The following is a 25,857-nucleotide window of genomic DNA, read 5'->3' as shown; positions in this document are numbered from 1 at the left end:
CACCGCAGTTAATCAATACGCACACCCACACATGAGGAGGACACACAAAGGACTGTCCAGGTACTTGTCCACTCAGTGCCCCTCAGTAAGAGTGTGTATGTTTAGGCTGACAGTGTTTACATCCAGATCTCAGGTCTGTTCTGTTCAGACGAGCAAATCTTAACAAAAACCCACAATGGTGACATTTGTCAGACTTTACCCCCATTGCCCTGACTATTCTCCCACTGAAATGTGACGCCCCTACGCCACGACACATCCAAACTGGCTAATCTTCAGCAATCAGGTCCTTAAAAGGCAATTCTCTCTGCCACAATTGTGCATTGGAGATCCTGCTTTATCAGGCTGATTTCACGCTGAGACTTTTTACAGACTGTAAGGGGTTTTTTCATGTGAAATTCAGCTTGAAAGCAGACAAAAAGTGCTCTCAGCTGACATAGGTAGCAACAAAACAAATAAAAGAATTATGGGACAATAAAGCAGAAGATGATCACAATATTGCTGCAAAGAGCTACTAAAAGCTGGACAGTTGTAAACACATGAACACATGTGATTGGGTACAGAGTTTTCCCACACTGGACCAGGATCAGCTGAGAGTGGGAGCACACAGGAAGCAAAGTCTACAGGGAATTTAAACCCTGAGGAATCTCATCTGCTGTTCATCAGCCATCAGTCACTTCTGCACGCATGTACACACACACTAAAACTCTCAACACGTACTCTAAACAATGCAGTTTAGCATCTTACGAGTCAAAAATACAACTATTGGTAAGACACTATATCATGAGAATATTTCATTTCTTTACTCCTATTATTTTTGTAACAAATCCACCTTTATTGCCACGACTAATACTGAGTAATATCAAAGAAAGAGATGAAGGACTTGGTGAAACCGCTGAGACAAATATGAACCTACATCTGTAGTAACTCTGAGCCTGTTCAGTTGCAACCCTGAGCTTCCTCCCACATCTGTAAAGTTCAATGCGTCACGTAAGGAAAAGTGTTGTGGGACCCAGAAGGATGCATTCTTTCTCAAGAACACAGAAAAAACCAGGGGGGGGGGGCGACAGAGAGACGGAGAGAGAGAGACGTGCCACAGACACTTGATTAGTCTTTCACATGAAACGGGAGCGCAGCCTCTGCTGTCGATCACCTCCAGGATGAACCACAGACCGCTTGCAGTTCATCATGCCAGCCGGACTGCAGGTTACAGCGACAGCCCCAGAGCCAGGAGCCGTGATAACCTGCTCATGTACGATGATTTTGGAGAGGAAACGTGTTGCTCCGGACGATGCCTTGGGTAAGTCTGCCAGAGGTGTAGCAGGCATATATGCTCATCCTCTGCATCTTTTTGTTAAAATCATGGATAAGACTGACAGATTTTAAAAAGTTTGAAGGAGAAGATAAAACGTATTTGGACGCCTGATGGTAATTTTCACTAAATATTGCAAGCACAATGTTCTTCAGTTTGCATTCTTTAACTTGGAACCAGCAAAACAGCCACAGGTGCTCATTGGGTTTAACTCTAGGTGAGCGCTCTGGGATGGAGGGAGGGAGACTGATGTACATTAGAGAGTGTACTTCAGAACCCATGATCCATTAGTAAACGTAATTTAACTTATGAGTAACATAATGCTTATAATGTAAACCATTTTTTTTGCATTTCCTGCCTCGTTATTTACATTAGCCTCAGTGCTCAGTGCTACAGGATTTCTCAACCTCTTCTTATGCTCCTCTCGTCACACACTGATGCCTGCTTGGGAATCTTTTTGGTCGTTCTGATGCACTGAGTACTTCGTTTTTATGTGCAAACCTTGTAAGCCATCATGGCATAAACAACAAACCTCATATGATGTAGCAGAACAGAATGTTAGATAATGCATCTTAAAAGAATATTAAGAAAGAAATACAGAACCAGGAAAATGTTGTAACTTGATACTATTTCATCTGTTCTCTAGGTAAAAGTTAACTTACATCTACTAATTGCAGATTATGGTAGGCAAGTATATGAATGAGGTTAACTGTGATTCAGTGCTCTCTCACGGGTGTGTGGGTCTCTCTCTCATTACTTGTGTGGATAGCACACCTGCACCGTTCTGGTTGAGAACTACATTGTGTGTAAATTCATGTGTGGACCATACACCGAGTGTTTTTTGTGTTTCTGGCAGCCACAGTAACTCTGAGCGACAGCTTATGGCTCGTCTCACTGCTGCTAAACGACGCCAGGCTCTCCGTGGACCTGCCTACATGTTCTCAGCTCCCTCAGTCAGCCTGTCAGAGGTTGAGCAGCGTTTCCTGGAAGCAGCTGAATACGGGAACATACCAGAGGTGCGGCGTATGCTGCTGCATGTACCCAACTTGAACGTCAACGCTGTTGACTACATGGGCCAAAATGCACTGCAGCTGGCAGTGGCCAACGAACATCTGGAGGTGACAGAGCTGCTGCTGGGGAGGGCAGACTTGGCCAGAGTGGGCGACGCTCTCCTTTTAGCCATCAGTAAGACCTGATTATTTATGTATGGCCAAAAACACATAATATGGCAAAATCTCTATATCACTCAAAAGTTCCAAAGATGTCAGACACAACACATTGCTTGACTGGATGGAACCACAGTTATGTAACCGTTTATCCGTTAATCTGTGTCCTTACATAGCTGTGTCTCTTTATGAGTCTAGTGACATTGCTTAATAATAATGATTAATTGCCTCAGTACTGTTAACCCCTCTGTACCACAGCCTCTGAGTCAAGTTTCTCATACATCCTGCAGCCACTCAGCCGCCTGCAAAAATGTTACCACAGTTGCATTGGCATTTTTCTGCTCAAACGGGCCAGACTTGGACCATTTCTGGTGAAATACTTTGTGTTTAGTTTGAGGAGATTGTTGATGACTACGTTTTTACATTTTACTTATTTCTTTATATTTTGCTAGGACAATGGGAATGTAGTGTATAAAGCAAAAAGAGTGCAATTCTAACAAACTTCAAAATCAATGTTTGGTATCACCACCTTTATTCTTTAACATAGTTTCAGCTCTTGTAGCTTCATTCTCTGGTCTGTTGAAGGAAATTCAAAGTTTTACTTTGGATGTTGGCTGCCTTCTGTTCTCGTCAAGATCTCATACTGCTTAAATAATGCTGATGTCCGAGCTCTGGGGAGGCCAGTCCATCACTGATAGTATGCAAGTGTGTGTTTTTCTATACAGGTATGCTTTTGCTAATCATTGGCAGTGTGTTTGGGATGACTGTCATGCTGAATAATGAAGCCACTGACAATCAGATGCTTTTCAGATGGTATTGCACGACGGATCAAAATTAAAAAGTTTACTTTTCTGTGTTCGTAATTTCATTGGTTTTAACAACATCTTCAACACCACTGTCTATGATGCCTGAAACCTGAAGACTCTCCACCAACTTACTGTTGTACGTCTCTGCTGACCTCCTTCATATATAATAATGATGATTTGAACCAGAATGTTCATATTTGGATTCAGTGCTCAATATGACCTGTTGCTAGAGATTTTCAGTCCACTTATTGGGAAATTTGGCAAACCTCAGTTTTCCTGTTTTCCTTCTTTAAGAAGGTCTTCTTGACAGCCACCCTTCCAATGAGGCCAGTGAACAGTAAATGGATCAGCTGAAGGTTCAGATGCGTCTCTCAGGTCTGGACTAAAAATGAGGGGAAAAGAAGCCAATGCCTAAAGAAAAACCTTTGAAAGGCCCTGAGAAATCCTGGAGAACTACTGCCCAAGACGACTAAACTTTGGCTTTTGCAAAATCCTGTCTAGCTAAGTTGCCAACATGCTAATTTAGCACGAGTACAAAAGACTAGACTTTTAGCCTCTTCTGTTAGCAGTTACAAGATTTAAAAGATTGTTGCTTTAAAAAAGACAATATTAAAGGTTGGTTCCATTGTTCAGGAAGGCTGAGGATGTATGTTTTCTTCTTTAGTAAGTCATCATTTAAAAAAAAAAAAATACAGGCGATGTAGTATTGAAAAACTGTGACCAACCTGAGTAGATAGCCTATATCAGGGGTTCTCCAAGTATGGCCTGTGGGATAACGGCGGTCCTTATCAAAATCTATTATGCACTGCAGGCATTGGAAGGAAAATATACATTTAATTTCTCCACAGTTTATGTTTTAAGGTAGTAAAATATGAGTTCAAAGGACCATTTTCTTTCAAGTTGAGCTATTCTGTTTGAGCCATTATGGCATGCTAACAAATGATTAGGAAATTTAACAACTACTTCAGTAATGGTTAAAAATACTTTAAACCAGCCCCCCCAAAAAACTGCAATAATGATCACAAACTCCAGCAAACTACCAAATGCTATGTAAGCTAACATTTTAGAGTTATCGTTAAGATTCAGCAATTTTAGCAACAGCAGTGTAAATGAAGTTGTACCACCAACAAGTTTGCTCCGTTTTTGTTTTAGGTAAAGGTTATGTTCGCATCACAGAGACTTTACTGGGCCACCCTTCATTTAGAGACGCCCGTCGTCTAACAGCAAGCCCCGTTCAGGCAGACATGTTGGATGACTTCTATGCTTATGATGAGGACGGGACAAGGTATGTGTGAGGAAGAGGTGTTTCATTACTTACATTTGTATATTTGTTTAAGGTAATAGCGGACACTTTATTAGGCACATTTGCATTTCAGGAAAACATTTGGAACATGCATAAACATGAAACTTTTTTAGATATGTATTGAGTATTTATTAAACACCTCAATGGTTTGTGTGATTCTGTCTTTCAGACACTTGAGCAGCTACTCAGTTTATGGTGGGCAGATGCTGTAAGATAAAGAGACAGTATTAGCCACAAATGTATCCAGTTATTGTGTGGTTAAGAGAAGTGTGGGTAGTGTATTTATGCGATAATCATGAACATGGGTGCTGATGGAAAGAAGGAAGTGGGGTGGGGGATGAGCATGTTATGAGCAAGGTGTGGCTTATCAGCAGCAGCAGACTCTTTCTTTTGCTATTGCTGCTTCATAAAGCTGTTGTGTGAAGTTTGCAAATTAAAGCTTCAATAAATAAAATAGCAAAACTTGTGTTTTATAAAAACAAGTTCCTGACATGCAGATCTCTCCTTAATATTTGGTTTCAAGGCTCGTTTTTGCTTTCATCATGCAGCTACATGCAGCTTTTTTTTTTTCCACTGGCAACTAAGTTTGTTTGCATTAAAGAAACTAAGTTTAGAAGTCCTGGCAGATGGATTTAGCAGCAAATCATTTTCCTGTTTACAGTCTTTGTGCTAAGCTAAGCTAGTTCTGGCAGTAGCTTCATATGTGCTGATTGGAGATATTATATCTAATCTATCTCTGAACAAGAAAGCAGTTAAATATGTTCCACAACTGTCATAGTCTCATACGAGTCAACAACAAGAAGCTGACAATAGGGGGGTAGTGAGGTATAAATGGAAATGTCCATGCTTGGTGACGCAATGTAACTATGATGGATGCACTGACTGCTCCAGCTGCTGCTATTTTTTTTTTTTTTTTTGCTTTTTTGCAGTTAGTTTGCAGAAAAGTTCATTAAATAAATTCATAACATTCATAAAAATGTTGAAACTTAAACCTCGTTTGCAGAAACGAAGCTAAGGCGAATGCTGATACTGCGTACTATCTGCATGTTTCTCTGTGTGTAAATTCCTGCAGGTTTTCTCATGACGTGACTCCAGTGATACTGGCTGCACACTGTCAGGAATATGAAATTGTTTATACCCTGCTAAGTAAAGGGGCTCGCATCGATCCGCCTCATGACTACTTCTGTGGCTGTGACTCGTGCAACTACCAGCAGCAGTTTGACTCCTTCAGCCACTCCCGATCGAGGATCAATGCCTACAGAGGACTCGCCAGTCCTGCTTACCTCTCCTTGTCTAATGAGGATCCAGTGCTGGCAGCACTGGAGCTCAGCAATGAACTGGCCATGCTAGCTAATATTGAGAAAGAATTTAAGGTACAAATACAACGACAAGAACAAAAATGCAAACACAAGTCCGGCAGAACTAATGTGCACTGTCTGTTATCACTGCTGTACACATACCCTAAAACATACCCATGAACATTTTATAAACCTTAAGAGAAGAACAGACGAGGGTCTAGATCCTGTGGTCACTGTTCAGATTTTTGGTTTGACACATAAACAACAGCTGTAATTATTGCTGGGCTCAGAGTACCAAAGTATGCTGTGGGTACTGTACAATAAATAAACAACAGGATGCCTGAGCAGAGATGTCCAAATACAGCCTACACATTTTTTTCTTGATGTTCATGATGTGAAAAGTATTTGCCCCCTTCCCGATTTCTTATTCGTTTCCATATTTGTCACACTTGGAAGAACACAAAGGCTTGCTAACATTGCCAAGACTTTTGGGAAATATTCTGTGGGCTGATGAGACAGAAGTTGAACTTTTTAGAAGCTTTGTATCCTGTTACATGTGGCATAAAACTAGCAAAGCATTCCATAACGAAAACATGACAACAGCCAAACACGGTGGTGGTGATGTAGTGTGATGGTCAGAGGCTGCTTTGCTGCTTCAAGACCTGGATGACTTGCTGTTGACTTGATATATTCATGAATTCTGCTCTCTAACAGGAAATCCTGAAGGAGAATGTCCATTCATTCCCTGAAGCTCAAGAGCACTCAGGTTAAGCAGCAATGACATGGAGTGGCCTAGTCAAAGTCTGGTCTCAGACTTTGACTTTGACTAGACGGAGATGCTTTGACATCACCGTAAACAGACTGTTCAGGCTCAAACACCCTCCAATGTGACTGAATGACAACAATACTGCATGGAAGAGTAGGCTAAAAATTCCTCCACAGCGTTGTGAAAGACTCACTGTCAGCTTTCAGAAATGCATGATTGCTGTTTTTGCTACTAGAAATAGCACAAACAGTTATTAGGTTTAGGGGCAAGTGTGGATAGCTTTTTGCGCTCAATAAATGAAAACATCATTTAAAAACTACCTTTTGCATTTACTTGCATCTTACTAGCATCTTACCAAATCATCTCAAATGTTTCACTCCTGATGCACATTTCCTCCATGTTTCTAGAATGACTACTCCCGCCTTTCGAGCCAGTGCAAGGATTACGTGGTGGGCCTTCTGGACCTGTGTCGCAGCACGGAGGAAGTTGAGGCCATATTAAATGGAGAAACTGACTCGGACGATAGCTATGATGTACCAGGTCGCCCCTCCCTCACACGGCTCAAATTAGCCATCAAATACGAGCTCAAAAAGGTCAGTGTGTTCTCAAACAGGCAATGACACAGCAGCAGGATAAAACATGGGTTTTCTGAGCAAGTTAGAAGTATTGCAAACATTTATCTGTGCTATGGGAGCAGCATAACCCATTTAGATTGATATCCTACTAAAAACTGTCATTGTCATTCCAGTTGTGGACGACATAGAGCCAAACTGATATGTTGGCCGATAACAGCTATTTGCCGATATATCAGTATTGGCAAATAATTTCCATTTTTAGGTTGATAAATGAAAACTAAAGAAGAGAACGAAGAAACATCGCTCAACTGTGTTGCGAAGGTTATTACATAAGTTTTCCACTAGAAGGTGCTCTGCAGCTCCCGTGTTGGAAAAGTATTCAGAACAACCAGCTGATCTGAGCAGAGTTGGGCAGAGTGTAAACGAGTCATGTGACAATAAAACAAGTTTATTTTTAAACTGCTTTGTTATACTATCTTAGTAAAAAGTAACTACACATAACACATTTTGGGGAATTTTTTTTTCTAGTGTGCCTGAAAGAAAAAAAAAAAAAATCGGCTAATATATCAGATTTTTAAATCACCAAATATCAGTAATGGTGTCTGTCTAAAAAATTCTATATGAGTTGGACTGTCCGTAACATTACTGCATGAGGGTAACAAACTTTTAAAATCAGACAAATATCCAAAGGTGAGAAAAACAACAACAACAACAACAACAACAGCTATGGATGCTGGGAAACAATGCCTAATTTTAAGATCAATTTAAAAAAATAGAAATGAAAAATGGAATTTATAGTGTGAAACATCAAAATGCTGTCGACAAGTGTTTTTAATATAAAGATATTTGTAGCACTTAGTCACGTTGAGCTGAGTCTGAACTCATCTGTCTTCATTTCTAATTGCAGCTGTCTGATGTAATCGTTTTAGAAGCCAATTTGTGTGGTTTAAATCATTAATCAGTTTGTAAAATGCCAGAAAATTACTCTTCATAAATCGATTAAATGTTCAGATCAATAAAAACAAAAATAAATCTGCTCTAGTTTCAGCTCTCAGGTGTAATGGATTTCTGCTTTTCTCTGTTTCAAATAAATAAAAATAGAATCACACTTTAAGGATTCTACCTTAAGCTTCCAGTAGCCTTTATGTCACGGTCCGGGGCAGCGGCCGTGTGAAGAGTGGAAAGGAGGACTCAAATGCAGCACTTACTCAGATGTAAAGGCGATTTATTGACAATATCAAACATAAAGTGGAGATGGCAAAACAGAACTAAGGATGAACTAAACTGGGTGAAACTACACAAAGGAGTGGCAAACCTGAACATGAAGGGAGAACAGCAGGGAGAGCACGCAGGGGATTTCACAGGGTATGAACACAGACGACGCGACGAGGAGCAGAGGAAATCACACACTATAAATACACAAAGAGACACTGGGAAATCACACACAGGTGGGGGAAACAGCTGGACCTGATTAACCTGACGAGACAGGGGAACACTAACACCAGGGACCAACAGAGGGAGCACAAACCCAGAACCCAGTGTCTAAAATCCCAAACACAAACCATCCCAAAACAGCCATGAATAATAATGAAAGTAATAACAATAAAGAACATAAACATAAAGTCACTGAGTCATGGTCGCAGGACCATGACAGTACCCCCCCCCCCTCAAGGGCTGGCCCCCAACAGCCACAGAAACACACCACCAGATCCGGGCGGGCGGCAGGGGGCCCAGGACGGAGGGACCGGGCCAAGACCAAAGACGGAGGCCCCAGAGTCCCAAACAAATGTTCACAAAAAAAAAAACTCACAGGGGAGCAGAGTCCAAAACACAGTTCAGGTGGCCGGCCAGGGGCCCGATAACACAGGAGGCCGGGATGGGACAGTTCAGGAGGCCGGCCACGAAGAAGGCCGTGGAGGCGCACAAAAGGTTCAGGAGGCCGGCCGTGCGGAAGGCAACGGCGGCCGCTCAGGCGAAGAGGGTCCGGGGGCCGGCCGTGCGGAAGGCAACGGCGGCCGCTCAGGTGACGGCGCCCGGCCAGTAGCCTAGCCAGCGGTCCAGAAAACGGCCGTTTAGCTCCAGACCCAAACGAGGCTGGGCCAGGCGAGGCTAAGGGCACGGAAGCCGGGACCGCAGCAGGCGGAGACGATGATGCAGACACGGAGGCTGGACCAGACGAGGATGCAGACACGGAGGCTGGACCAGGCGAGGATGCAGACACGGAGGCTGGACCAGGCGAGGCTGATGAGGACGCTGAAGCTGAGGCTGGACCAGGCGAAGCTGATGAGGACGCTGAAGCTGAGGCTGGACCAGGCGCTGCGGGTGAAGATGAGGATGCTGTGGCCGAGGATGCGGGCACGAAGGCTGGACCAGACGAGGATGCGGGCACGAAGGCTGGACCAGACGAGGATGAAGCCGGACCAGGCAGGGACGAAGCCGGACCAGGACCGGGCGAGACTGAAGCTAGACCAGACGAGGATGCAGACACGAAGGCTGGACCAGACGAGGCTGAAGCCGGACCGGGCGAGGATGAAGCTGTAGCTGAAGCTGGGCCGGGCGAAGCTGTAGCTGAAGCTGGGCCAGGTGAGGATGAAGCCGGACCAGAATCAGGCGAGGATGAAGCTGGGCCAGGTGAGGATGAAGCCGGACCAGAATCAGGCGAGGATGAAGCTGAGGATGAAGCCGGACCAGAATCAGGCGAGGATGAAGCTGAGGATGAAGCCGGGCCAGGCGTGGATGAAGCCGGGCCAGGCGTGGATGAAGCCGGGCCAGGCGTGGATGGAGCCGGGCCAGGCGAGGCTGAAGCCGGGCCAGGCGATGATGAAGCTGTAGCTGAAGCCGGGCCAGGCGAAGCTGACGCTGTAGCCGAAGCTGGGCCAGGTGAGGATGAAGCTGGACCAGAACCAGGCGAGGCTGAAGCCGGGCCGGGCGAGGATGAAGCTGTAGCTGAAGCCGGGCCGGGCGAGGACGAAGCTTCAGGCTGAGGCGTGGCAGTAGCAGGTGGTAGCGCTGCAGCCACAGGTGGAGAAGCAGCCACAGGTGGAGAAGCAGCCACAGGTGGCCGGACGGGATCCTCGGGCCCCCCAGCTGATGTGGCAGCCGGTGTGGCATGAGGCTGGACGGGCTCCTCGGGCCCCCCAGCCGAAGAAGCAGGAGGCCGGACGGGCTCCTCGGGCCCCCCAGCGAAAACAGCCGCAGAACCAGTGGGCACCGGGGCCCCCGGCACACATGAAACAAAACCAGCAGGCACGTGGGCCTCTGGCACACATGAAACAAAACCAGTAGGCACGTGGGCCTCTGGTACGTATGAAACAAAACCAGTAGGCACGTGGGCCTCCGGCACACATAAGGAGGGCTGCAGCTGCGCAGAGCACTGACCCTGCTCAGGCAGTGACAGCCCGGTGCAGTTCACAGCTGGCATCTTGGCCTCCAGGGGTCCAGAGTAAGCTGAGGGCAGTAACCCAGCCTCTGGGGAAGCCCCGGAGTGAGCAATAGTCTCTAATGTAGCCAGCTTTTGAGGAACAGGTCCGTAGTGAAACAGTTTGTCTCCCTGCCCAGAAACAGCGGTGGAAAAACAGTGTGAAAATTGTGGCTTAAGGGAGGCTAATGTTTGAGCTACAGACTGGGAAGCTTGTGGCTGGACACAGAACTGAGCCGGAGAATGGCAATAAAGTCCTGGCTCAGAAGGAGCGGCAGAGACACAGTCTGTCAGTTTTGCAGCGGGTTTGTACACGCCCACTTGGGAAGGATCCGTTACCACGAAGGTAGGTAAGCGATCCATACAGTCTCCCATCCCGCTCTGAATAGCCCCAGAAAACAAAGTCCCGGAAACTGGGGAAAGCAATGCATCCCGCTGACTCACCGCATCGGGCTGCTCGAAAGTGAATGCAGACGGGGGGTGTAGTCCAAGGTCCAAAAGGAGAAACTCCCGCTCCCACGGACATAGCGAGCCTAGAAGCCATGGGAGACCGGTCACCAGACGCTGTAGCCGCCTCTCTATAGCGCGCTGGGACTCCCCGCCCGGGTTTTCCAGCCACAGGTCAATAAGCTCCTGTGTGGCATCGATTAGATTCTCCCGTAGCTCCTTGGACGGGTTAAGCGCTGCTGGGTCCATATTGTGGTCGCGTCGTACTGTCACGGTCCGGGGCAGCGGCCGTGTGAAGAGTGGAAAGGAGGACTCAAATGCAGCACTTACTCAGATGTGAAGGCGATTTATTGACAATATCAAACATAAAGTGGAGATGGCAAAACAGAACTAAGGATGAACTAAACTGGGTGAAACTACACAAAGGAGTGGCAAACCTGAACATGAAGGGAGAACAGCAGGGAGAGCACGCAGGGGATTTCACAGGGTATGAACACAGACGACGCGACGAGGAGCAGAGGAAATCACACACTATAAATACACAAAGAGACACTGGGAAATCACACACAGGTGGGGGAAACAGCTGGACCTGATTAACCTGACGAGACAGGGGAACACTAACACCAGGGACCAACAGAGGGAGCACAAACCCAGAACCCAGTGTCTAAAATCCCAAACACAAACCATCCCAAAACAGCCATGAATAATAATGAAAGTAATAACAATAAAGAACATAAACATAAAGTCACTGAGTCATGGTCGCAGGACCATGACACTTTATTTTCCCGTTTCCTTCTCCTTAACTCTTCTGTCCTACTTCTTTCATCTGTGCCTTTCAGTTTGTGGCTCATCCTAACTGCCAGCAGCAGCTGCTGAGTATCTGGTATGAGAACCTGCCTGGCCTGAGACAACAAACCACTGCCATCAAACTGCTGGTGGTGCTGGCGGTGGCTATAGGACTGCCTGGACTGGCTGTGGCTTACTGGATTGCCCCATGCACCAGAGTAAGTAATATTTACATCCATAAAGATCATTCACAGTACAAGCTTTCCTCTCACCCTTCCGTTATTCCATCTCTCATTCTCAGGTGGGAAAAGTGATGCGTAGCCCCTTCATGAAGTTTGTGGCTCATGCCTCATCCTTTACAATTTTCCTGGGTCTTCTCATCCTGAATGCTGCTGACCGCTTTGCAGGCACCACCCTGCTGCCAAACATGACACACCATCAGCTCCCGGGCAGCTCTGACCCTCTGCTGCTCTACCGCATGACTACAACACCCTTCACTTGGATGGAGATCCTTATCATCTCATGGGTCATAGGTGAGCATAAGATGATGATAGATAATAAAAAAGCAAACAATTAAAAAAACAACTGAACATCTGCCGAATCATGTCATTTGTGTTCTTGTGCTCCTGCTGCAGGTATGATTTGGGCAGAGGTAAAGGAGATCTGGAGTCAAGGACCAGGGGAGTACCTGGTTGAGCCGTGGAACTTCTTGGATTTTGGGATGCTCGCCATCTTCCTGGCTTCCTTTAGCTGCCGCTTCTCTGCGCTGAGACATGCTAACTTAGCACAGACCTCTGTGTATGCAAACTACACAACGCTGATTAATGTCACACTGCCTAAGGAGATACGCTACTTCACTATGGGTGAGCAGTTTCACATTTTCACACATCGCATGAACTAATTCAAATACCATGATGTGCTTGATTTATACAGCAGCAAATCACTTGAAAAGAACCCCCAACAACCAGACAACCCCCTATAAACAAGTACTTGGTGACAGTGGGAAGTAAAGACTCCTTTCTAACAGGAAGAAACCTCTAGCAGAGAGGGGTAGCCATGCGCCATGACCGATTGGGGGTGAGGGGAGAGTCTTTACAGGACAATCTGTGTTATAGTAGAGCCTTTACTTTACAATATTAAGCACCTTGAAGTGACTGTTGTTGTAATTTGGCACTGTATACATAAGATTGAACTGAAACAGAACAAAAGACACATGTTTCCTTCCTGCTGGGAGACACTGCCATGAGGTGATGTGATTGGCTGGAAACAACTTTTAGGCAGGTTGCAAGCATCAAAGTAACATCGGCAGAAATGCCAGAACCCAAGGTTTCAGAGCTGAAGATTGATTTATAAGGAAAAGATTCACTTCACTTGTTCATGGCTTTAATGTTGTGTCTGTTGTAGCTGTCAGTCTATAGATGTAAAAAGTAAAAAGTATCACTGTCGCCCTAGATTTTCCTGTGCTTATTGGCAAATTAACTTTTGTTTTTTCCTTCTCTTTAAAGAGAACAAGATGAAATTAAGCCGCGTGGCTAACACATCCTTTGTTAAATAGCCTTTTTAGTGCCCGGCTTGTGCTCATTTATCAAAATAATCTTCAGTGTGCCTTAAAACAATAATTGCAAGCTTTAATCAAAGGTGATTTTCTGACTTACGCTTGTGTTCTTTTGTAGCTCGTATCGAGTGGGTGGCGTCAGATCCCCAGTTGGTATCAGAGGGCCTGTACGCGGTCGCAGTGGTGCTGAGCTTCTCTCGGATTGCTTATATCCTCCCGGCCAACGAAAGCTTCGGTCCCCTGCAAATCTCTTTGGGAAGGACAGTAAAGGACATTTTTAAGTTCATGGTCATTTTCATCTTGGTCTTTCTGGCGTTCATGATCGGCATGTTCAACCTGTACTCTTATTACCTGGGTGCAAAACAAAATGATGCCTTCACAACGTAAGTCAATACCAGTGAACATCTGAATTTGTTTTTTTATCTATTTATTTTTTTCATCAACTTGCACAGACGAATTCATCATGAAACTTGATTCAATTCTTGATCAACAATGGATTACCAATCCAAACCAAGGATATCACCACAAGGGTTCACAGATATTTTATATCCTGATCCTTTCTAACTATTCTTATCCAAGATCTGAGAGCTGTTTCTTTGGTAGACCCACTCATTTTGTGGTTATTACAGTTAAAAGAAGCCCCAACATTTTTGTGGCTTGTCACCATTTAAAACCAAGCCCTTGGGACCCTTATCACTGGTTGTGGTTATAGTGTGGGCAAAACTTATCATCAGTGCACCCAGGAGGGATTTGATCTCCCTACAGCTGAAGAAGTTTTGAGTCCAGAAAAAGTTAAAGTATCTTGGATTTCAAAACAAAGAGCAAAATTATGTGGCAGCAATGAAAAGAATCTTGCATTTATCTTGGGACCCATTAGCACAAATAGTTACAGCTAAACCTTTACACAGTCATAATAGAGTATTATAAAAATATGACATGTTGCCTCAAAATCAGATTCATTGTGCCAAATAAATTCATGCTAAACTTGCATGTTTGTGCAATAATGTCAACACTATTCTGAATTATTCTGTAATTTTAACTCCAAAAAACATTTTGTCCTTCTGTTGATTTACTAAAAGAGTATCTCTGACGTTGATGGTGTACGGCTGGTTTGAATTCAAAAATAACTTCCCTCTGTTCTCCCTCTGTCCCTTTATTCGTCTGTGCATCCGTCCAGCCTGGAGGAGAGCTTCAAGACATTGTTCTGGGCTATATTTGGACTGTCTGAGGTTAGATCCGTAGTGATCAACAACGGACACAAATTCATCGAGAACACTGGTTACGTCCTGTACGGAGTTTACAATGTTACCATGGTGATAGTGCTGCTCAACATGCTCATTGCCATGATTAATAGTTCCTTCCAGGAGATTGAGGTAGGTCATTAAGACGGTAAATCATTCTGTGCCCCAGATGCATGCTTGAAAATATGAAGCATGGGCTGAAAAAGCAGCCCCACATGTAGCGCACGTTGAACTGGTACTTATATAGCACTAACTCTAACAAAGATTCACTACAAGGTTCATTCACCCAAGCACACACACATTCATAAAGAGAAATAATGTCATTTAAATTAAGATATAAAGGGAAGCAAATTACTTTAATTTATTTGTGTCACAGAATGTGAATACAACTAAATTAAATCAGGGCCTTTTCCTTTACCCAGCAATTATGCCTGTATAGACCCACCTGTGGGTAAAGTGTCCTGCTGTGTGGACTTGGTAAACCCCCACTTATCCCATCTGAGCCCCAATTAGGTGAGCCCACACAGGGTTGACAGCAGTGTTGGCCTTGGAGTCTCTATAAGAGTTTTCTGTAAGCCGCTGTGGGTTGCCCACAGAAAACCTACGTGAGCCCCATGTAGGCTAGCCCATGAGGGGCCCATAGCAGTTTTATCCCTTTGCCCTCCCAAGAAGTAATTCTGTGGGTGCTCCACAGTGGATGCATCTAATGTAGTGCCCATAGTAATTTTTTCCTTTTGGATTCCTGTGAGGATTTTCATATAGTGAGCTTACCCATAGAAAACCCTCACTAAAACACCTATGGGTTAGCCCATTAAGGCCCCACATTAGTTTTACCCCCTGGGCTAACCCATAGGTGTTTTCTGTGGGTAACCCATAGTGAATTTACCCTGCTCACTGCTTACTCAGGTCCACACTTCACCCATACCTACCCACTGTGTGCCCATGCGGGTGTGTTTGCTGACACATTGTTTATAAAAAGGCGAGCCTATATAGGGAAACGTGATTATTGTGGAGAAGACGAAACTGTTGAACATATTTTATTACTTTGTCAGAGGTAGTATTAACCTGAGTTAGGATTTGAGTTTTCCTTCTTTTTTTTCTTTGAGGGCAAGTGGCTCCATAGTAATTGACATGTTTGCTTAACAAGCAAGAGATCCTTGGTTTTAACTTTGGGAGGAGACATAAATGTATTTGGAGTTGTGTGAGGAAGGACTGTTGTTAGAATCTGCTATGTCAATATGTGGAGACCCCTTGTGAATAAAGGAGTGGCTGGTCCACACTTCATACCAACTGGTGGTTGTAATGCACCACAGGCTTTTCCCCCTTCTGTACTGTCAAACATGTATATTTCCCTTCCCTGATACATTTCCCCGTTTTCGTCGTGATTTTTAATTTTTTTTAGGATGATGCTGACGTCGAGTGGAAGTTTGCTCGTGCAAAACTTTGGTTCTCCTACTTTGAGGAGGGAAGGACACTCCCTGTGCCCTTCAACCTAGTCCCCAGCCCAAAATCTATGCTCGGACTGGCCACAGGCATCAAGTCCTTGCTCCTGCAGTTAGTTGAAGGACACAGCAAAGAGAAAAATGAGACACAACTCAACCAGGTACCACACAGTATGGCGATTAATTCCCTAATATATCCAATGTTTATCCTTACGCAGCTTGAAAGGTAACATGATAGTTCAGCGTTAGTGGCAGAGCCTTAGCACCTCCCAGTGGTATTACTGCCACACCACAGAAATGTCACAATTCTGTTCAGCTAATTTGAGCTCAATTTTCCAGCTTGGAGTAAGCAAAAACTCAGGATATGGTGCTTCTACCAGCCGAACCAGATATCAGGCACGTGTTTGTGTATTTCACTGTTTTAAAACATAATTTTATTACTTGTTTTAATGTGTTATTTTTGCACAGAACATTTTGTTCATAATTCGAACCCCTTTCCCTTTACTGGTTACAGAAGATCATGAAGCGGCTAATAAAGCGGTACATCATCAAAGCACAAGCAGACAGAGAGAGCGATGAGATCACTGAAGGTAAAATAATAAAGAGCACCATTTGTCCTCCCATGCTGGCATCAACATTTTCTTTGATAGCTTTGCATCTATTTTTTTTTTTAATCCAGGAGAGCTGAAAGAAATCAAGCAGGACATTTCCAGTTTGCGATATGAGCTGCTAGAAGAAAAAGCACAAAACCTGGAGACGCTCGATGGGCTGCTGAAGAGGCTGGGAGAGATCAGTACGCCTTCATCATAGCAATGTCTGTCATAAGTGAAGAGCGCAAAGATTAAGTGCCTATTCACTGTCAAAAGATGCTGTATACATAGTGACACAACATTACTAACGATAAATGACAATGCACGTATGTGAATATAAACATTAAATATAAAAGGTCAAATGTATGTGACCGACAGTGTGATACACATTTTTTTGTAAAGTACAGACTCAATTTAAATATTCTATACTTATCTGCACACACACACACACACACACACACACACACACACACACACACACACACACACGGAGTACTGTCCAAAACTCACTACCTATCATTTCTTCATATTTTGCTTCCAGGTGGTCAGACCTTATTGTAATTTTTAAGCTGGTCTTAATCAATAGTTCTCCAGCTTTCTGAAGCTCTTTCAAAGTTTTTCATTTCATTTCACTAATTTTTCAGTCCAGTCCTTGTACCTGACCATTTTCATGCCATTTAACCCTGATCTATGAGTTATAAATCTAATTCAACATAGCAAAGAATACATTTAAATTGTACATTTAGGCATTTTGTTAGTAGCAGTCAATTGTTTTCCTTAATCAAATCTACAAAAAAAGCCAACGATAACACAGTTTGACAGGCATGAAATGGTACTTTTGCACCAACAATGTGATTCCTAAAAGATATATTCGTAAAAAAAACTGGGATATCTTGGCATGGTGTGCAGTATATCCTCAAAATCTCCAATGGGCAGGAAACCGGACAGGTGAGGGTCAAAAGAAGAAGTGGCAGATCTATAAATTATCGACAGCACAAATGAAAAATAAAATCAGCAAAGACCTGACAGGACCTGAGTGATGCATCTGGCCTTTCAGTCAATCTATTACTGTTCAATGAAGTAGAGGAAAATGGTCTCAGTGTAAGGGTGGCTGTCAAGAAGCCATTCTTAAGGAAGGGAAATAAGGGAGAAAAGGCTGAGGTATGCCAAGTTGCACAAGAACTGAACGGAAAATCAGCGGGAACAGGTCTTATGAAGTGATGAATTCAAATTGGAAGTTTTTGATTCACTATGTTTGAGGATATCAGGAGAGGGGCACACCATTGAGTGTCTACAGCCATCTGTTGCACATGGTTGATACTCTGTCATGGTTTCTGATTGCATTTCAGCCATAGGTGTTCGAGATCTTGTCAGCACTGACTGAAACATGAACACAGAAAGGTCATCATCATCATTTGATCCACAATGCAGTACCATCTGGAAAGCATCTGACTAGATTAGAATGACATGACAAACACACTAGAAATGCAGAAAAATCATACTTGAATAAAAACACACACAATGGAACACTATCAGTGATGGTGCATTATTGAACTACTGTGGGATCATCATGACAGAGAATGGAACAAAAGGCAGCAACATCCGAAGACAAGCTTTGGATATTTAAGCAGTCTTCTATTCCTGAAGAATACAAGAGGTCAGGCTATGTTGAAGAATAAAGGTGTCTGTACCAAATATTAACTTTCAAGCTTATTAGTACAAACTCTGTTTTTGCCAATGACTCAATATTTACATGCAAGTTTGCACACATCTCATCGAACCTATTCCTATTTTTCCCAGTAAAATATAAAGAACTGAAGGATGGCTCAAGACTTTTGCACAGTGTTGCAGATACACAAGTTTCCTTTTGTGTCGATATAATTTACATTTCTTATTTCCTACACATTTATTAAAAATATACTTAAAGCTATCAAGACAATAGTTATTAAAAGTAGTACATAATCAAAACCTGGTAAACTGAAAATGCAAAATAAGAAACATGCATTGTAATAATAAGTGTCACCTCAATCTACAGATTAAACCTTATTTTTTATTTTATTTTTTATTAAAACAGCAAACTGACTGAGCCAGCAGGAAAAAAAGATGTTTTGGCAGGATTCAGACCAGCAGTTCATACAGTTTTAAGGCACAGTGGTGTGAACACTTCATTTCTAATCTTAACGTAGTTTTAATTAAACATATAAATTACCAAAACTGATAGAAAAACACTGTTTCCATGTACCTATTTGACACATTTAATCTAAAGGTGGCATCCTCAAAAAAGGAGCTGATAATGGCGATTAGTAGAAACGATCAGACATTAGTCAAATATTACCATCTAGTGTATGATAAGATGGTTAATAAAGCATAACATGGTTACATACAGTATACATATTGTTCATATCCTGCCACAGTAGTCAGTGATAAGAGTCACAGTTACATGATAAATATATTATATCTTTAATCAGCAGCACAAAGCAGAACTTTATGCACTGGAGATCAGCAAAGTCCAAGTAAAATCCATGTTTCAGTGATGTGGTGACACGATCAGGAACATCACATGTACGTGATGTAGTTTTCAGGTACCAGGCCTGTTCTGCCATTGTATGTTGCTTGAAGCCATCCTGGTTCCACCGACGGGCACACTGCAGACACAAACAGATCAGTTAAACTCAGCAAGTCGAGACAAAGACCCTCGTAAACCACTCACATTTCATATGATGACTTACACAGACACCCATAACCTTGCTCTCTACAACCTACAACTCAAGCTGAAGAACTGCTGTTATGTTAGGATGGCACAAACTTTACAAGATCCAGTGACCCTCATGCTAAATTTTAGTCCAGATCATGACGTTTCTAATGAACCTTTCAACAATGAACAATGAGTAATGCTTTTTAATACTCACAAAACAGCAAAGATATGTAATTAAAGTTCAATGAGCTACAATGCTGTAATGTAGGTCAATTGTCTGAGCTAGTTTTATGAATGAACAAAACACAGCTTAAAACACCCCTGAACACCTGATACTGAGATTCAGTCTGTGTAGAGATGAGCAAGAACAAACGAACAAGTCCAACAGAAGCTTCAGGTAGAAGCAGTGATGTTAGCTCGCCAATGGAACAGGAGCCTTTAAGAGGCAAGTTTAGTAATACGTAAGTGTTCCTAGCCGCTATGCAGAGCTTTGTAGCTGTACATGTTAAAGCTGCCTGCTGCCATTTGATGGCAGTATAAAGAAGCTTGAGGCTAATGTTGTTCAGGCTTTTTTAAATAACGTGCAAGTCTTTCAACCAGTCTTCTTGTACCTGTCAAACATAACTGCTTAGCTTTTGACCTAAACACAGCTTTATCAACCTGTTGGTTGGATTCCCATAATCCACAGGTGTCGAACTCCAGGCCTCAAGGGCCGGTGTCCTGCAGGTTTTAGATGTTTCCTTGATCCAACACAGCTGATTTAAATGGCTAAATTACCTCCTCAATGTGTCCTGAAGTTCTCCAGAAGCCTGGTGATGAACTGATCACTTGATTCAGGTGTGTTGACCTAGGGTGATATCTAAAACCTGCAGGACACCGGCCCTCGAGGCCTGGAGTTCGACACCCCTGCCATAATCCTTCTCTATGTGTAGGTGAAGAGACACATAAATGAACCTTAAACTAGGCCTTACCCAGTCTCACCTAACTGATTTGTTGCATGAAATGACATCACAGTGTATGCACACTCGAGAAAACACAAAAACATCTCAATACCAGCTGGCCCGTGGAGCAGATGCCACATGTTATCCAGGTACCGATATCATTGTTATACTAGTAGTAAACAGAGCCAGTGCTCCCTCAGCGGATTTAATCTTACCATTTGAGAACAGCGCCCCCTGTGGAAAACTGAGTTCATGGCTGTGTTCTGCTTCACAGGAGTAAAGAGCTTTAGCGTCCCTAAGAAAACAAAAAATAATTTAAAGTCAAAGTCAGTAAAGGGGAGTTTTTGTGTGCAAAGATGTGGCAGCTTAAAAAGTAGAGAAACCTCAAAGTTAATATACCTTCCAGTGGAACACACGTCTAACGCTGAGGAGAATATTGAACTTTCGCGCTGCGGCAGTCTCGCTGATAATCTGTCACACACAAACACAAAACTATCATCTGCGGTACGTAACTTGAAAAACATTTCCTGAGATAATTTCCATCTTTAATTGAGGGTCAATAAGTGACCAGGTCTGGGTTGAGAGCACCATCTAATAACAAGCAGCTAAACTGTCATTTTAATAATTTTAATAAATGATTCAGGCTGTTCCTCAGCCCAGACAAGAAAGAAAATACTCTAAGAAACTTTAATTTAAAGCCAACAAGCGCAACCCACAGCATTGATTGTTACTTTGAAATATTCTTTAACCTTCCTGCCTTCTTGGGACCTTTTTGTGCCACTGCTATGTGTTAAATGGCTGCCATTTCCACTGTGTTCAGTGGAATATAACCAAACTTGCCACAGGATAGTTTTTACCTGTCAATGTTAATATTCCAGTGTGAATTCCTTAAATCAGCCTAAAATGGCTGAGCAGCAGAAATCCCCACACCCATCACCCTGGGGACCATTTTCTGCCCATTGACTTCCATTATAAACACTATTTTTCAACCCCAAATTATCATCATATGATTTTATTTTTTCTTCTTTTCTTGGATGTCAATGAAGACTCAGGGCCTTGAAGTTTTAATTTTTAAATTGCAAAAAAAATGCAAAAAAAATAATGGCAGGTCAAAATGTATGTTGGTGCCAATCTTTGGTCCATCTAAAGGCCTACTTATAATGACAATCACATATTACTTCAACTGGTTTTTTGTGGAAATATTTAGTTTCGTTTTTTGGTTTTTGGGGCTTATAACACAGGGCGCTCATGTAATAACACTGGGATTTGAAGGGTTAAAACAACGAAAATATAATTAAAACTTTACATGAATATTTCAGGGAGAAGTAGTTTTACAAGGTTGGCTAATTTAAAGTGGAATAAAATATGGATATATGGTCTTTTTATGGCGTGGCTGAGAATGGTCCCTAGGGTGATGGGTGTGAGTTTTTTAAAGGATGGCAGGAGGGTTAAGCCAGCAGCTGTTTCTTCAGTCAGCCATGCAGCCTGATTTTGTCCTGAGCTTTTGGTTCAAAGGTAAAACTGTGCGGTTAGACCACCTTGATATTAAATCATTTTACAGGCACTCACAGTGATCCAGGTCTCTGATAACCATTGCTGGACACAGAGTGTTTCGAGGTCAGATCAGAGCCACAGCGGATGCGTGAACTTTTACGCATGTGCGTAGCCTCCTGTGGGTCCAGCGACATGAGACTCTGCACCGATCCGTGACAGCTTTTGTAATCTGCGACAAGCCACACAAGAAATCAGAAGCAAACAAGGGACTCGTATTTATAGTTTATCTTTAAACTACAGCTTCGATTTTGCATTTCTGCAAAAGGCTGAGCAGGTGAACAGAGTTACGCACCCTCAGAGATGTGTAGGGAGGTGAGAGAGGAAGACGTGGAAAGCCGGTAGGGAAACAGTGAAGAGGAGGAGGACGATGAGGAGGAGGCAGTTCTGTAAGCAGTTCTAAGCTGCCGAGGAGAGGTAGAATCGGACACTTTGGTGTCTGTGACAGTGACACTGGGTGCATTTCTTCCATCCACCGAATGGGTGCTTTTCAGAGAGGAGACAGACGCCACCCTCTGAACTGGTCCAGCCTCCCTGAGCGAGGAGGCGCGCTCTACTGACGAGTTCTGGGCGGAGGAGGTGGATGTGGAGGCTCTGGAGGGAGATCTTGACTCTTTCCCAGAAGCCAAGGAGTCAACTGAGTTCCTTTTGATAGACTTCTCCACAGCAGAAAGTAAAGAGGATGTGGAGGAGGAGACAGAGGACGTCTGCTGAGTTGGAGTGAGCTGAGTGGATGTCCAGGATGCAGAAGGCAGGAGGTGGGGGGAGGAGGCACTGTCTGTCGGGGGTTTCTGACCTTTACCGTTTTGTGGCAGTGAGCAAGAGGAAGCTGCAGCAGGAGAGGATTGTTTTGACGAGGGTGAGCTGGGCTCAGCAGCAGGAGAGGACGGAGGTGAGGTTTGAGACAATCCGTTCTTTTCAGAGGAGTGTGAGGACAGAGACTCCTGGCTGCCCATCGGAGTCGTGCTGGAGCTGCTACTGAATGTATCACCTAGAAGGAGAAATGGAAACAAACCCTTCAAATAAGACTTTCGAAATATTAATGCATTAGCCTGTCATCTCACTTTCTCACTGACTTATTCTAGTAATGCAGCTAAAACTCTTTGAAAAAAAAATTCTTGGTTCATGCTTTAATACCAGATTTACCAGTAAGAACGCTCAAAATGTTTTCGACATCAGCCATAATTTAATAATGTGTGTATTTATGTTATTCATATAGCACTTTTTAAATGAGATATTAAGTGGTTTATAATTTAAAGTGAGAGGAAACTGATGGTCATCCACTTATCAATGACACTACTCCTCCACCCCTGAAAAAGAGCAATAAATTGCACTGTACATTTTAAGAAATAAACTGCAAATATGACACAAACTAAAACTCATATATGCAATTAATATTTACTGTTTGTTTTTATCTCATCAGAAGTTTAAATAAACACTCCTTTTTTGTTTAAAAAAAGCACAATTTTCTGGCAATTATTTCATTTGGACTTTAAAGGTTACATTTAATTCTGTGGAGATATTTTGGCATTAATGAGATGCAGTTTTTAGGAGAACGGGTGTCAACTTACAGATACGGTCTTTTAAAAACAAAATAATTTGCAAACACTGCAAACAGCTGATTGGATCCATCAAAATGAGAGGCATTCTTCTATTATCTTCTCTCGAAGCAGCAGAAAATGGATATGTAGTTGCTTCCATTTGTATTTGAGCAAAATGTTTGACTTCATGTGTTTAGATACTGAGACTCACTGTCATTGTCTGCCAGGCAGAGAGCAGGAGGGTAAAGGCGGGCTCGTCTCTTTCCAGATGACAGACAGATGGCCTTGCTCCTGCGGGGAGTCGACCGAGAGGATGGAGCCTGAGGCAACGGCACTGACAGGTCTGGGGCCTCACTGAAGATCTAAGTGCAGAGTATACACTTACATTAAGTGTGTGTGTGTGTTTGTGTGTGTGTGTGCATTAAAGCGTTGGTGTACGTCTCTGTAAGCGCACCTTGTCATGGTTTTCAATAATAATCTCCACCACAATGTTCTGAAACTTGATGTTCATCATAGCAGCCACTGTCTCCTCCTGGGACCTCATCAAAGTGGGACCGAAGATCATTCCCAGGTTGGACACAGTCATCATATTTTCGTTGCTGTGAGAGGACACCCTGCACACACACAGACACGCAAACAGTGGGCAGTTTTATTTATGGCAAACAAACAGAAAAAATATCAAACAAAGCATTATGAAATCAAAATGTGCATACTTAAGGAGATGGTTGGTTAAGAGGTCCAACATTGTTCTGTTTTTTTCTGGTAACTTGTGTACAAGAGCATGAATGGCTCTCACTCTGTGGTTCAGCTCATCATATCCTTTAAACAAGCACAGGGTACACAGGGAGGGATGTGATTTGCTTCTGTTTACATCACATACAATACGTGAAGTGACAGTTTCAATCTAAATACTTCTAAAATGTTGTCTCTCAGGCTGCACTCTGTAATATAAAGAGGCGGTAAGATTTTACTTGCAGCCCTGATGAAGTCTTTATGCAGCCTGTAAGTCAGCAGTGGTTCTGCCAGGCACCTGCACACACAGAATGATAGAAATGAGAAATGTATAATTCATGAGGTGCATAACTAATAAAAAGGAGCTTTTTGCTACCTGAAGTAATCCTTGAGGCCACTAGTTATGGTCTTGGTGTCCCAGGCATCTGCCTCCAGCTGCATGTCAGAGGCAGCTGTAGAAGCTGTGAATAACAGACTTTTAAATATACCTGATAATCTTTGGAGTGGAATAAATCTTCCCTATGCACAGGAATAACAGGGCGTATCTCACCAAACACACTCGTCATCAACCGCTGGACCTTAGAATTCACTCCTCCTGTCCTGTAGAGTCCAAGAGTTGTAATGCCTGCAGGTTTTAACATATATTTCACAATAAGCTCTCAAAAGAATTCAATTTTTCCCACATGAACATTTTAAGGATGAGGAATACCTCTCGCTTCAACCAGCTCGATACACTTCTTAACAAATTTGAAGCCTGCCTCATTTAGAAATGCTGTAAATCACAAACACAAGATCAAGTAAATCTCTGAGGCACTCCGACACACATGCTCTAAGATGGTAATAAACAGAGAATTGAATACAAAGCTTTTCAGCACTTACTCTCTTCTTTTTTACTGAGCAATGATGGCAGAGTGTATATCTGAACAAAGAAGGACAAAAGGTTATTTAGTGCAAGAGCAAGAATATGAGTATAATAATATATCTAGGTGAGCTATCCTTGAAACCCCTTCCATTGGTAAGTTATTAATAGTGGATATTTTCATACAGGCTCCTTCCCATCCATTGCCTCCATCCACAGCCGTCTGTTGGCCTCTGAAAGCGCCTGCAGGGTGATCACACCCTGTCTGCAGTGAAAGGGAGGTTATTTTAGCTAAGAAAACTCCGGCAGCAAAATCTCTGTTTATTCAGTTCACAAATAATCTCTTGGTTTTGTTTTCATCTCACCTCTCCACCACCTCGATGTCGAAGCAGAAGCGTTTGTCTATTGAATCGGTCTTCCTTCGAACGCACGAGCGCAGCCTAAACATCTCTGGTGTATTGTGCACCACGCCGTTCTGTTAACAAGGAAATGTGCTTTCAGTATGTGCTATTATAGCCTAATAATGCATCTGACAAAGTTTGAGCTTTTGGTACAGTCAATAAATATTACTGCTCAATCCTTTTAGTACCATATTTGTGCTTTTGCAAGTCCTACTTTTCAGTCTTTGCCAAAATACTACAAATAAGTAGCTTTCACAGCTTCATGTTTTTGTAAATGTTTTAGTAACAAATTATTTTAGTTTTATTACACAGATTTCAAATTATTGAGTTCCCTGCTTGTTTTATTTGGTTTTAATTATTTGGCTCCTTTAATTTTTTAACATTCTTTTTGGCTGTATTTATTCATCTTAAGCTATTTTAGTACACACTTATTTT

General features: G+C 42.9%; 3 protein-coding genes across 4 annotated transcripts in view; 1 reads left to right on the top strand and 2 right to left on the bottom strand.

Annotated features, from left to right (window-relative positions):
- Positions 1 to 1,126: 1,126 nt before the first annotated feature.
- On the top strand, positions 1,127 to 17,068 carry trpc6a (transient receptor potential cation channel, subfamily C, member 6a). 2 transcript variants are annotated; one of them, XM_086308719.1, is made up of 14 exons: positions 1,127 to 1,297; positions 2,166 to 2,494; positions 4,434 to 4,566; positions 5,657 to 5,957; positions 7,056 to 7,241; positions 11,928 to 12,092; positions 12,176 to 12,407; positions 12,510 to 12,737; positions 13,548 to 13,812; positions 14,607 to 14,802; positions 16,073 to 16,273; positions 16,452 to 16,508; positions 16,627 to 16,702; positions 16,792 to 17,068. In XM_086308719.1, exons 1-14 carry the CDS (start codon positions 1,158 to 1,160, stop codon positions 16,920 to 16,922), a joined length of 2,640 nt encoding a protein of 879 aa, XP_086164845.1. In that variant the 5' UTR covers positions 1,127 to 1,157; the 3' UTR covers positions 16,923 to 17,068. The 2 variants fall into 2 exon arrangements, with proteins under 2 accessions (XP_086164845.1, XP_086164844.1); XM_086308718.1 differs by lacking the exon at positions 1,127 to 1,297 and having other exon boundaries at positions 1,990 to 2,494.
- LOC147320614 (uncharacterized) lies at positions 7,748 to 11,016 on the bottom strand. The gene is made up of 3 exons (XM_086307585.1): positions 9,624 to 11,016; positions 8,926 to 9,464; positions 7,748 to 7,756 (listed from the first exon to the last, which is right to left on the bottom strand). The coding sequence occupies exons 1-3, from the start codon at positions 11,014 to 11,016 to the stop codon at positions 7,748 to 7,750; spliced, it is 1,941 nt and encodes a 646-aa protein (XP_086163711.1).
- LOC147320612 (rho GTPase-activating protein 42-like) overlaps positions 16,597 to 25,857 on the bottom strand; it is a 21,514-nt gene continuing 12,253 nt past the window's right edge. The window contains exons 10-24 of the mRNA XM_086308717.1: positions 25,387 to 25,496; positions 25,208 to 25,286; positions 25,042 to 25,081; positions 24,872 to 24,934; positions 24,713 to 24,787; positions 24,539 to 24,623; positions 24,402 to 24,460; positions 24,144 to 24,249; positions 23,885 to 24,044; positions 23,642 to 23,792; positions 22,185 to 22,880; positions 21,908 to 22,061; positions 20,738 to 20,809; positions 20,554 to 20,633; positions 16,597 to 19,347 (exon numbers count right to left, since the gene is read on the bottom strand). Of these exons, the coding sequence (XP_086164843.1) occupies positions 19,259 to 19,347; positions 20,554 to 20,633; positions 20,738 to 20,809; positions 21,908 to 22,061; positions 22,185 to 22,880; positions 23,642 to 23,792; positions 23,885 to 24,044; positions 24,144 to 24,249; positions 24,402 to 24,460; positions 24,539 to 24,623; positions 24,713 to 24,787; positions 24,872 to 24,934; positions 25,042 to 25,081; positions 25,208 to 25,286; positions 25,387 to 25,496 (2,019 nt within the window). The 3' untranslated portion in view covers positions 16,597 to 19,258. The remainder of the gene's footprint in view (positions 19,348 to 20,553; positions 20,634 to 20,737; positions 20,810 to 21,907; positions 22,062 to 22,184; positions 22,881 to 23,641; positions 23,793 to 23,884; positions 24,045 to 24,143; positions 24,250 to 24,401; positions 24,461 to 24,538; positions 24,624 to 24,712; positions 24,788 to 24,871; positions 24,935 to 25,041; positions 25,082 to 25,207; positions 25,287 to 25,386; positions 25,497 to 25,857) is intronic.

Source organism: Aulonocara sp. 'chitande type north' Nkhata Bay, linkage group LG10 (assembly GCF_057382095.1).
Source record: "Aulonocara sp. 'chitande type north' Nkhata Bay isolate Kocher_YH1m ecotype deep benthic linkage group LG10, A_spYH_male_GT1.1, whole genome shotgun sequence".
In the NCBI taxonomy this organism is placed as follows: domain Eukaryota; kingdom Metazoa; phylum Chordata; class Actinopteri; order Cichliformes; family Cichlidae; genus Aulonocara; species Aulonocara sp. 'chitande type north' Nkhata Bay.
Note: the sequence above shows the minus strand (reverse complement) of the source record. Positions and strands in the feature narration are given on the sequence as shown.